At 39.1% G+C, this 13,074-nt stretch overlaps 1 protein-coding gene across 3 annotated transcripts in view; it reads right to left on the minus strand.

Annotated features, from left to right (window-relative positions):
* Positions 1-1,067: 1,067 nt before the first annotated feature.
* The window catches only part of Dync1i1 (dynein cytoplasmic 1 intermediate chain 1), a 290,402-nt gene continuing 278,395 nt past the window's right edge, over positions 1,068-13,074 (minus strand). For all 3 annotated transcript variants that reach the window (XM_051151961.1, XM_051151960.1, XM_051151959.1), the window contains one exon: positions 1,068-2,019. In XM_051151961.1, coding sequence (XP_051007918.1) covers positions 1,909-2,019 — 111 coding nt within the window. In that variant the 3' untranslated portion in view covers positions 1,068-1,908. The remainder of the gene's footprint in view (positions 2,020-13,074) is intronic.

Below are 13,074 nucleotides of genomic sequence, written 5' to 3' on the forward strand. Positions count from 1 at the left end.
CTCTCTCTCTCTCTCTCTCTCTCTCTCTCTCTCTCTCTCTCTGTGTGTGTGTGTGTGTGTGTGTGTGTGATGTAGAGGTCAGAAGGCAACTTGTGGGAGTCAGTTCTTTCCTTCCACAGATGAGTTCTGGTAGAACTTACGTCACCATGTTTTACCAAAATTGCTTTTAGATATTTTTTTGTCTTGTACCATATCATATCATCATAATGGAATTTGACTTAGTGTTCCATAAATAAAAGGTCCACTGAAATAGTGTCTTAATATCTAAAGAACAATCCCTATACTGCTAAATTAGAACTTTCTCCTTTCAAAAAAAAAATTGAAAATTTGCTGGCATTTTCAAATGTTTTTCTTCATACTTCTACCCACCGAGTCTAAATGCATGTATATGAAGACTTTCATTTGTACTATAAAATGTTAATTTTGGTTTATAAAGGAATTTAATAATGTAGGTACAATAGAGCACTTGGAAGAAAATATATCTTAATTTAAACACATATTATATGTAATATATATATTCAAGGAATCCCTACCAAGAATGTGTGGGTGGAAGTGTTCTTCCTAAAATAGCCAATTACCTATTGACAATTAATTTTTTTAATGATTTGACTATAATTTATTTTTACTTTCTCTAACAATGAAATAACCCTTAAGAAGAATTAAAGCTGCTTATAGGCAGATTCTCTACTTTAATAGTAATTAACATAATTTCTAACACTTGCAGAACACAGAGCATTTCTTTATCTAAACCTGTCCTCTCTTGTTTTACCATTTGACACCGTTTTTAAACTCGCTGGCTTTGGTAACAGAGGCAAGGGAGTGTCTACCCCCTAAAAAACGAACAAACAAACAATAATAAAAAGAAAAACAACAACAAAACCAAAACACACACATAGCCTTATAAAAATAAAACAAGGAGTCTTGATTTAAGCCCACCAGGTTGGATGCCTAAAAAGGCATGTTTGATCTTTAACATGGTCCTCACGCATCTCTGCAATCCCTTGTCAAAGCAAACTACATGTCAGGTTTTCTGCTAAGCAAAACATTTACCCACAGCAATACAAACCTGGTTTGGAACATTTTATTGGTAATACTGGTGTCACATTTAGGAACCACAGACTTTTGTAGGGCTGTGCTAGCTTGAATGACAAGTATCAATGGTCAACTATTTTTGAAATATTGTTAAAGTACCTAGAAATAATAGGCATTAAAATTCATTCCATTCACTGCAACAAACCTCTAAAGACTCCGTGTTCTCAGTGGAACCGGCATACTGTAATTGTTATTTGGAACTTAATGTAACCTCCGCAGCAGCAGCAGCAGCAGCAGAGAAAATACAGTCCTCTCATTACGCACATGCTCTAAGATCGTTTATTTTAATGCTTTCAAATAAATATGTTCCATGCAGCACATTACAATAAATAAGGAGCAGCAATGTTCTTGTAGTAAATCCATTCATAATGTGAGTCACCATGTAAAACACCACATCTCAAGTCTTTGGCCCTGTACCATATCATGAGGCACACCACATCTGTACCCAATCACATCTGGCTTCATATGGATTTAATAGGTCTATGCCAGCAGTACATGTAAGCACAAATTCAACCAGAGGATTCCAGCTATTAACTACAGCTACCAAGTAGTTAAAAGGCAACAACTAAACCCCTAAGGGTTCCCTCCCTCTCTTGTTTTTGAGACAGAGACACAAAGGTAGAAATGCCAAGGTGAATTTTGGGTAGATTGGTCTGTATGGAGTAGACAGGGTAACACTGTACAATACGGCACCCAAAATGCCACAGAGACACTGATACTGAAAGGACACCAAACACAGCACAGAGGCCTCAACTGTGGACTCTGAGTTCTAGCACAGAAGGATGCCCACCCACAGTGGGCAGGCTCGTCTCACATCTAGGCAGCTAACTCAACAGCACCTTCCTCTTCGCTGTCAGCCCTGTTGGCGCGGATCTCCACCAGGGTCCGGGCAAATCGTGTCCACTCGTCATTGTGGGGAACCGCAAGCTGCAAAGCAAATCAGTAGAGAAATGATAAGCAAGAAAACCTCTTGCGCCTTACACGCCTTAATGTCGGAACAGCCACTCCTCACCAAAGAATGCAAAGGAAACCAAATAATGTGTGAATCAAGGGGGAGCCTGGTGTGTGGCGTTTAACCTGCAGTTTTCACTCCTGGAAGGAACATCACTCACAGAAAGCATACAAGCTTTAAAGTGTGCGTCAACCAAACAATCCCAGAGGCCACACTGAAGTAGCCACAGTAAGAGCATTCTTTGTTTTTAGGTCCTACTGTGAAGACTGCACATAAAAGCTGCATTATTAACCATGATTTCAGGATGACTATGGCATTTTCTTCCTAGTTGAAGCTATTGATTTGTTTTCTAAAGAGCCATTAATGAGTCAATATGCATGGAGAAAGAATAGTTTACATATGCGCAGAGATTTCCCTCCTCTGAGGTCACACTGGAGCATTTCCAGGAGGACCTATGTGATGATGGCTGTGACTAAGTGCAGCACTAACTAGCATTGACCAAGGGCTCTGGTCTTGATTTACATATATTAACTCATTCCTCACAGCAGTCCTAGGTGAGGTAAATTCATCCTGTTCGTGAGTAAAATATTTCCATTTTGTAGAAGAAGATGCAGGCTTGGGGGGGTTGAAGAGTAGGGGTGGAGATCCTACCAAAGCCGAATAACCAGTGAGTACCTTTGTCAGTGTTAATGTGATTTCAGCATGGAATCGATATACTCCATTGATTTGCCAAAGGGGCAGATCTATGAAATTTCCCAAATACTATCTTCTGCTGTGTACAATTCAATGAAGAGGAATTAACATATGCTTGTACAGAAATTCTGCATAAGAATTTTCTTAGCTGCACTGAAAGATTATTATTTCACTACATAGCATCCAAAATGAGTTGTTTAAAGGTAACAAAAAAATTGTTGGAAATAGAAAAACATATTTAAAGATGAAAAATCGGACTGAGTAAAACTCTGAAGGAGTTCATATACAATGGAATTGATTTTCTTGGAGTTTCATCTGTAAAATGGAATGATCAACCCATCTACAGACCAGGCCTACACACGGTATCAATATATCCCATACACATCAAAACCACAATCAACTGAGTCAATACACATTATTAAAAGTAAAAGAAAGAGACAGAGAGAGAACAAAGAGAAATCTAAGCATTTAAATCATGTCCACAGCCAGAAAATTACCCGCTACACACAGTCAGAGGAGCAGAACCTTTAGGTTTTTATTATGGGAAATTGTAAGATGCTATCTGTCCAAAAAAACTTTCTAGAGAGTATCAGTGCCTTTCTGTAAAGCATGGCCTCAAGCGACTCCTGTACTAAGGGCAAACATTTCAAGAATATACTTCTGGAAATGATGTACAGGTGGGGAGTGTTCCAGTCGCTCATCAGAAATGCCTCTCCAATGGGAGTCTTCACTCAAACATACGAATACATTTTGGGATAGTGAAATAGAAATACTACCATAGTTATTGAAATGAATCTAAATTTCTCCTGTAGCAATGACACAAATTCACAATAATATTTAATGGCATCATTACTCCCTGGCTTAAACCATTTTCCTTATGGTGGGATCTTCTCTTATATTTCACTAGTCTTCATTTTTGTCTTCAATTTTAGATAATACTGGCCTGTGGGAAATGAGACCTCCCAACTTTTTTAAAAATTAAAATAGCTAACCAAAAGCATAAGCAGGCAAAAGGGTTGATATCAATTATGTGAAAGAACAGATCCATTTTTCCTCTCCTTGTCCCAATGCCTGACCAAATGCTTTCACAAAGAACCATGGAACAAAAGCTGACAGAAAATACTTTTTTCCTCACAAAATAAAGCTAAGAGCAATCTATAGCTACAGCACCTCAGGTCTTTGTGACATTGAGCACTTGAAAAAAGACCTTAGCCAATCCAACAGCTTATTGCTCACAAGCATGAGAATATACTGTTGTTTCAGGCAGTAAAAATAAGTAACACTTTGGCCTAGGTAACATCTTATTGACAGCACTGAGTAGGACTTACACAGCAGGACAGGAAAATGGCTCAAGGCTTCCATATTGTTTCATGTCGTAATACCAGCAAGACGGTTAAGTAATGACCTTTGCTGAGACTGTGGAACATTAAGCTCAAATAGCAGCCAGACAGAGGTTGAGAATAAATGGACAACCATGTGTGCTATATAAAACCACAGATCTAATGTCTAAAAAGTAAATTTTATCAAACCTCAATGTTTCCACTAAACAAAATTATCCTAGCAATTAAACTATGTTGGTTTCTTTCATGGAACTGAGATTAACATGTAACATTTTAATGCCAAAACATCATTTCGAATATAAAGATTTATCATCACTGACAAATGTGAAGATTCATTCTCATGCGGATTAGGGCCTCCAGCATTTTTTTTTTTTTTTTTACAATATTCAAATAGATTCTGCTCTCTTTCTGATCTGCTAAATTTTACATAACATAAAACATCAAGCTTTAAAAGAAATTAAAACAATATATTCTGTCAAGTAGTTTCCTTCTTGAAATACCATATGCCTTACAGAAATACTAATTTGCTTTGTTCACACCAAATTCTGGAACAGAAGTGATAGAAACACAATTGCTTCTGGAAACTTGAAGTCAATTTCTCTACCTCACCCTGCTACGCCTTTTCATCTAGTTGACTGTAAAAATAACCCAACCTGAGTGCACTACTCGATGTAGAAGCTACCCAGCCGACTGCTCCATTTTTAGAACAAAATATCACATCAGGAAGCACTCTAAGTATAACCTTAGCTCACACGTGTGAATGTATATTCACAGGCCATTTCCACACCTGAACTAATACCCTTTGGCATTTGAATTACTCAGAAGGTGAGACCAAGCAGGTGTCCTACAAACAGGATGGCCACTCTTGTCAGTTTCCATCTATGACTCTGAAGAAAACGTGTTTGGACAGAGCTGTCCCTTCTTACCCCTTATCCTTTCTCGAATGGTGTTCTCAATTAGAAAGAGTGAGGTGGAGATGCGAGGGTGTGTGTGTGGGAGGGGGCACTGGGGCCTTTCTAACCACGCCTCACTCCCTAGTTAGCAAAAGGCTCCGTTCTTGTTAAAGAATGAGACTTCCCTAACTAGTCCTAACTATTCCTAACTAGTTGCATGGACTTACCAAATCCCTAGTCAGCATATACAGCATGCCAGGCCCTGCATAATAACTAGAGATCCAGTGAGAAGCCATCTGAAATGTGACAACCAACAAATGGAGGTGAAAATTAATGCTGGTTTTTTTTTCAGGAGAGGGATCAGAATGGGTGCCTACTGGTATAGATTCAGAAATGTAAGCGAGGTCTCCCTGTCCAGCAGGCAGCTGGGACAAATGGTGGGGACACTGCTGCTTCGGCCTCTTTTCAAGGCACTGAAAGGCTAAACCCAGAGCATCCAGGCATCCCTTGCACTGCTCATTTGCCCCTTACAAATAACTGTTCCTAGTTATTTGTAAATAATTTTCACTCGTTGCATGGTGTGGCGGCTCACGCCTTTAACCCCAGAACTTGGGAGGCAGAGGCAGGCAGATCTCTGAGTTGGAGGCCAGTGAGTTCTAGAACAGCCTGGGCTGATACCCAGTCTCAGAAAAAAAAAAAAAAAAAAAAAAAAGTTAAATCACGATAAGAAAAATATTTGCTTTTCTAACGGTGATGAGGATTCTGATCAATTAAAAAATGCAGGAGAGGCAGTAGGGAGCAAAGCACACAGTAAAATGACAGCAATGCCAGGAAGGCCTTTTAGAAACTGTCCACCGCTGAACCCATGTGGGTCTGGAAACGTTTTCTGCTGCAGATTTGTCTGCTGGAGTCGCACAGGAGGTCAGGAATGACTCATATTTTCCCACTGCTTCTCAGAGCAGAGCTCACCCACAGCCAGTCCACCCTGACAGAGAAACGGCTGCCTAATTTTTGGGTAAGTGTTTAAAGCATTTGAATGCCTTAAGTATCAAGGGCTCTGATTGCTAAGATAATAAAAAACCTCAGCTCTAAAGGCACCTACCTTTTATAGATATGGAATGACCCTGTTTTTACAGCCAAAAGATTGGAGGCCAAAGGTAGTTATTGAGGTAGCAATTTGGCCTTAAAGACGAGGGAAAATAAAGCTCAGATTCGGTCAGGACTCTCGAGTCTTACTCTTGTTTCAGTTGCGGCCAATGGCTGGGCAGTTAACCTCTCATTACCTCAATTGTCAAATGGAGATGCGGACATCTGACCATTTATCAACAGAGACATGAAGAGGCTATGAGCGGCAGTCTGAGTGAAGAGCGACTGACTCCATCACGCGGTATTCATGCTGTACGTTGTCACTGGAATGAAAGAGGTTCCCAAAGCAACAGGTGGCTTGCACGACTACAGCCGTCCCTCAGTGTATTTCTGAGGTCTAATTTTCCTTGAAGAATGATTCAGACTGCTGGAAGAATATTAAGAAACCCATCTTCAGTCGCAAGGAAAAGGGAAGTAAAGGGAGCTAAACAGTTCGCCCAAGTCACGTTCACAAGCCCACGTGGGACAGCTAAGACCTCATACTCTATGAAGGCCAGCCCTCTGTGGTAGGATGGCAGGCAGGTAGTGAGTCTTCAGTCACCTGCTGAGAGATTCTAAACACTGCACTCCAAGATTCGTAGGGGACAAAAGGTCACAGGCAAAGAGCAGAAGTACAAAAGTTGTAGGAAAAATAAATCACGGATGTGGGTGATTTTAGCCTCTTCGACATTCCTCTGCCTACGCTACCTCTGTTACTAGGCCAGAGATCGGACCCTCTATGTGGCTGAGTGGATCAGTAGCTACCTGCAGATTCACCCCAGGTCCTCCAGGGGTGGTAGTTTGACCAGGGGGTGTCATGTCTGGGGATCTTGGGTACCTTGTGGGAGGCACAGACAGGAGAGAAGAAAGCCAGGATTGGTAGTCATCCTCCACAGAAAGGAGCTAAATTATAGGGTTTGTGTGTGTGTGTGTGTGTGTGTGTGTGTGTGTGTGTGTGTGTGTGTGTGTATGTGTTTCCCCCAGCTTGTGGCTTTTTGCTGTGTGTTGTTAGGCAACCTCTCTGATCTTCCGTATTTGAAAGTACGTCTAATGACTGATAGGAATATGAATGAGAAAAGAAACCACGCTGAACACGGTACTTGGTCCATTATAATCCCTGGTTAATTGAGGTTTCTGATTTCTCTTTCTCGGTGTTTCTCCCTTTGTCTTCTGTTTGTTTGCTTGTTGTTGTTTTGTTTTGGGTTTTGTTTTTGTTTTGTTTTCCTCTCATCTTGCTCTTAATTTTCTTCTTTTCACCTATGTAGAACTGCATTTCTTAGTTTACTTTAAAGCACATTTTATTTCTTTGAAAGGCACACAAATGGCTACCTAAATAGCTAAAAAATTTTTTTTAACAATAGCTAACTTTCAGGGGCTAACTGTACAGAAAGAAATTGTTAAGATTATAAGAGAATTTTTGTCAGAGTTATTTTTTTATTACCCATTAAAATTAAATTTAAAAAATATATATAATCCTTCTGGCTATATATACAAATAACTCCCACTCCCCTATTATTTTCACTTTTTACATATGACCAGTGCATTCTAATGCAGCTATTTTTTTTCTTGTTAAAGCATTTTCTGCAGCAGGATTCTACATTTTTTACGTTAAGTTGTAAAGCTGAATTATATTGGACATGCTGTTATAAAATCAAGTGACTATTTATAATCGGGGTTAAACACACAAATATCATTCATGTGTCCCTTTTTATAAGCACACAGCTAACCGTTCTCAAAAGTCCTCAACCAAGCCTCCCTCATTTTTCAGTAAATTCTAAGGTTTTATAGTCCCTAGCAGCTGATTTTAAATAGCTCCAGTAAAGACTATGTTTCAAGGATCATTTCTATATTTCATTAAATAGCTGTAATAACTCCTACCTATGAATATTTTTATGATAAAAATACATCTCTGGTACTACTTACAAAAGCAGGATTTAAAAACCTTGGATAATTAAGATATTAGAAAAATATTCCATAATCTCCGTTAGGTTTCTCAGTTCCATTAATCATGGCCTAGAAACTAAGTGAGAGGGTCTCTAGGCTTCAACATGACTCTTTTGTGGATGTGTGGTTCATCAGCACCTTTGTCATCTTTCAATTAGATGGAGTCATTTAAAAGAGTCTGTGGGACCATTACATTAACCACCGATTCTAAACAGACACAAGGACAATTTTATCTTCTGTATTAACACCAACATGAAAGTTTTCTGCTAAAAAGATATTGTACAAATGACCTTCACATTTGAATGTGCATTATTTTTAGTGCATTTACAGAAATGAGGGGTGCGCTTATGCAGGGTTCCATAGAATGACAGTTAAACTCCCCTGGACTCAAAAGGTTAAAACAAAACAACCCCACAACACAGTTATTAATGGCACCCAAATTCAGGAGAACAGTAACCCACTGGCCTGCAAGTATGCATTTGTGTTCTGAGAAATCGTGTATTTTTTTTTTTTCCCTAAGGACAATTCCCTTTGCCACACACACAGATGGGAGCAAAGTGGGAGGTAATAGGCATTGCAACAGCTGCCGTGGAGTGGCCAGGCCGACCCGCTTCACATAAATACAGCTTCGCTGTGTTTAATTCTCAGAGAGGCAAGGCCCACACCACAATGGACGAAACCACGGACTGGAATCCCATGCCAGCACACAGCTATGTCGGTTAAAGATATACCAGAGCATTCCGCCGCAAGGTAGACTGTTGGATAACTTAGCCTTTGGAGTGGTTTCAGGGAAGTCCTGCCTTGGACGCTCACGTATCTGTTCTGTAGACTGCTATTTCCAGCCAGTCAATAGGTTAAAATTGCTAGGAACTTTACCTGCTTTCTAGTCTTGTCTTCTCTGGTGGTATTTTTTTTTCCCCCTCTGCATACTCAACTGCTGGGAAGCTTGGAGACCCATCTGCCAAAGCCCCCTTCCTTTCTGTCTTTAAATGGGTGGTTTCTTTTTACTGCATGTTTCTCAGAACAACACTTAAAAAAAGAAATCCATTACCACCTTATTAAGGTAAGAAATGAAAGTAGGACATAAAAGACAAAGTAAATAGTAACAGATACGGGTCTATCAATGGCAGTAAGCTGGTAACGATGGAAGGAAATAAGCAATTTAAACACTTGTCTTGAGAAATTCACAGTTACAAATATTCTTCATGTTAAAATTTAGCCTGAAAGCAAGGGTACCAAAATCCGGAGGTTTTTTTTACCTGTGGAGAAAAGCAAAGCAAACGGAGCAGCAACTGAAGAGGAAAGAACTAATTCCCCAGAACCCGAAGATGCCCTTGTCTGCGCATGTATTGAAATAATATCAGCCTCCTGTCTTCTGAAATTGTTCAATGTTATTATTTTGTCTGTTCCTGGGAACAATCCATTCTCAGCCCGAGAGATCGAGAAAGTGCTGGAAACAATGGCTGATGGACGATGACAGAAAAATAAACTTTCTAAACTCCAATCACCTCTCTTTCCATAGTACAATAGACAGAGAAAGAGGCAGGGGAAAAAGAAAGGACTGCTTGCTAGTCAAACCTCTCTCCACAGTAGCCGGCAAAGATGCAGCCCTCTTCGTTCTGATATTATTGACTATAGGTTTTCGAGTGAATTCCTAGCAACCACTGAATCTAAGCAGTTTTGACAAAAAGAAAGCTTATCGCTAAACACCTTAAAAACATTTACCAAGGTAATAAAAGAAATGTCATTTCCTCCTACTGAATGTTTGGGCGTAAAAGAGGTATTTTTATAATGCAGTTCATGATTTATCATATCTATAGTGTCCAAAAAAAAAAAAAAAAAAAAAAAAGCACAATGAAAAGAAGGCATTTTTCCAGTGGTTTGACAACTGTTTGAGTCAAGCATTGTGCTTTCACTGCACTGGTCGTCAAACGCTCACTTTTAAAAGCACACACGAGAGGAAGACCAGGATAATGGTTGGAGGAAGCACAAGCAGGCCGTTCTAAATATCCTTTTCTGTGCAAGTGCAGCTAACTTTTCTGTGACTAACAAACTAAACTCAGTTTGGAGGCTGCATTCTGAACGCTTTGTGCAATGAAGCTTTCGTTTCATTCCCCCCCCTCCCCCCCCCCCCCCCCATTTCACTCTGGCATGACTCTGGGAGTCATTCAGTCACCTATAGTTACTGAACGCCTGTTAGACGGCAGACGCTGTTTTGGACCTGGTTGGCCTGCTCTAACATGCAAGGACATATCTTTGGACTCAGTTCTCCAAATGTTACAAAACTTTACTGATAAGTTTGACAGATGAGTGAGAGTTGTCAACAAGATTCCTTTTTAAGTCAAAAAGTTGTCTAGTCTTGATGAGACTAGATACAAGAAGGTGTTCCATTTCTACCCAAAGAAGCTTAGTGCCAAGATCAATAAGAAGAAAAGATTTAATCTAAATATTGGCAATGAGTACCTTGTCATCAGGAGAGAGCTTAGGAGTGGGCTGCTGATCTGTTTTATCTACCCACTAGCCCAAAGGTAAAGGGACAAAGAGTATTTTTCCCTACATTACAGAAGGCTGGGTGTTAATTAAATGATACATAATTAATGCATTTCAATTTGAGGTAGAAGATGATATTCTAGAAAACGCACACAAACCATCCCTGACAACGGAATATAATGCTTCATTCATTCTTCCTTATTGTCAAGTCCATCCTAAGTGATATGTAAACATTTATACACACATAAGCAGATATTTGGGTTTATAGTATATTTATATATGTCACTGGCAACACACACACACACACACACAGACAGAGAGAGAGAGAGAGAGAGAGAGAGAGAGAGAGAGAGAGAGAGAGAGAGATCAGTTTCTTTACAGAGCAGAATGAATTTCTATATCCAGGGCATGACTTTACCCTGGACATTTTTAAGGTGTGATTTGAGGCAACTGTTCTCATTGACACTTTTTTGAGACAAAATGTAATAGTTTTGAGCCAGGTGATGGCGGCACACACCTTTAATCCCAATACTTGGGAGGCAGAGGCAGAGGTGAGCCTTGTCTATAGAGCTAGTTCTAGGACAGCCGAACTATGCACACACACACACACACACACACACATACACACACACATACACACACACACACACACCATTGTCTTGAAAAAACAAACAACTAAGCAAAACTTTTGAAATTATAAACCTAATAGAATTTTTCAGCCATAAAAAGTTTAACACGGTAACAGTTACTTTGGCACTCAAGCAGCCATTGAAGACAGCAGTGTGAATGGCAGATGCACCAGAAACATGGACAATTGTCAAGTTGCCCTTTGTTTCAGGTTGTATACGTTCATAGAGGCCATTTATCACTACAGTAATGTGGAAAATTACTATACACATTTTAATTTGGTTTTTGTAAACAACATCAGGGCTTCCTTTTCATTTAATCAGCCATTCACAAAACATAAAAGTCGTTTTGAAAAAAATGTGCTTAAAAAGATTAATACCGTCAGTCCATTTTCATAAACTAATGCTACCTCATAAGCACACTATTTATATAGTAATTAATCTAATCATGATCATGGTCTTTCACATATATAATTATGAAGTGGAAGCTGATGCTAACACATTGACTATAAAATGAGTAATTATAACATTAATTGGAATTGGAACTAATAGTACCTTTTCTTCTTTTTTAAATTAAACACCTTTCTCAAAAGAAATCAAGTTAATACTAAAATTATAATTATACAGTTTACCCAAATTATTTTAAATACATGTAACTTATTATGACAAAGAACTAAATCAATATATTAATTCAGAGCGGCAACTTTTTTATAATTGTGTTTATTAGTACCACCAATTTCCCACACAAATATGCTTTTGTGTCCTTTGACTTCACTGCATGGTTTTGTGGCTCTTACCCTAAAAATGTATGGGAAATCTGAAAAGCTCAACCTCAAATCCCATTGTTTGTCTATGTTATCAAATGGGTAGATGCTACTGACACATTGTCAATCTTTATGGAGGTGCTTGGCACCATGGAAGAAATAATTCCTGTCTTTTCCTCTCTCAGGGAGAAGGGGAAAAAAAACCCAAAGGAAGTGTTTGGCATGTTTAGCATCAGCTAAAGAATCTAAAATTGTTTCTCCGTCATGAAGGCAGTACTTTCAACAGCCATTGAGAGTCAGGCAAGTTGCAGGCACACTTTCTTAATGTGAAACACCAGCGCCTGGATGGTCACAACCAGATGTTGCTAAGTGACACCAGCTCTGCCCTATTCCTGGAAACTGCCAAAGCTGAGCCGCCGTCACTCAAGTTCTTCTGAGAACCACACTGCTACCTACTTCACAGTCTTTGTCGTGAGGGAACTCTTGTTTGACTTAATACCCAGGTTTCAGCTTAACTTTCTAGTTGGTTGTCTGTCTACCCCATTTCCAAGGAGAACAGTTATTTATACAAAGACCCAGGCTTCTTTTGAAAATAACGTATACACTGTCCTGCTGGAACTTATGGAGAGCAAACAATTACTGCTTCGTATACTTCACTTAAAAAAAAAAAACTATAAATAAACTCTGTTGGTTTTATGTCACGCAAGCCCCGTTCAACCTCTAGCACTCCCGTCTCCCAGATTTTACTATACTGAATGCTATTTATGACGAACTGCAAGAGAAACCGCTCCTGGAATTTCCCTTTATTCTTATCGTTGCTGGCTGCTCAAAAGTTGAAAACAGTATGTTTGGTTTATTTTGTTTCTAAGCACTCAGCTACTGAGCTATATTCCCAAGCTCTGGAGGCATTTTAAAAAATAGTTCTTACAAGTAACACTGTGGCCCTGCTTTTAAAGTTTATAGTATGGGTCATTTTTCCTGTTGAGATTCTGAATAAACTTTCGAATCTACCTTTTCACTGCCATTTTAAAATATTCAAACAGACACTTAAATCACACTTTAAAAAAAAAAAAGCAATAGCATTTGATACATTTTCACCTGCATTTTCCATCCCAAGAATTTTTCAATGCATTTAAATACATTGACAAATGAATT

The sequence above is a fragment of the Acomys russatus genome, chromosome 10 (genome assembly GCF_903995435.1).
Source record: "Acomys russatus chromosome 10, mAcoRus1.1, whole genome shotgun sequence".
NCBI classification, from domain to species: Eukaryota; Metazoa; Chordata; class Mammalia; order Rodentia; family Muridae; genus Acomys; species Acomys russatus.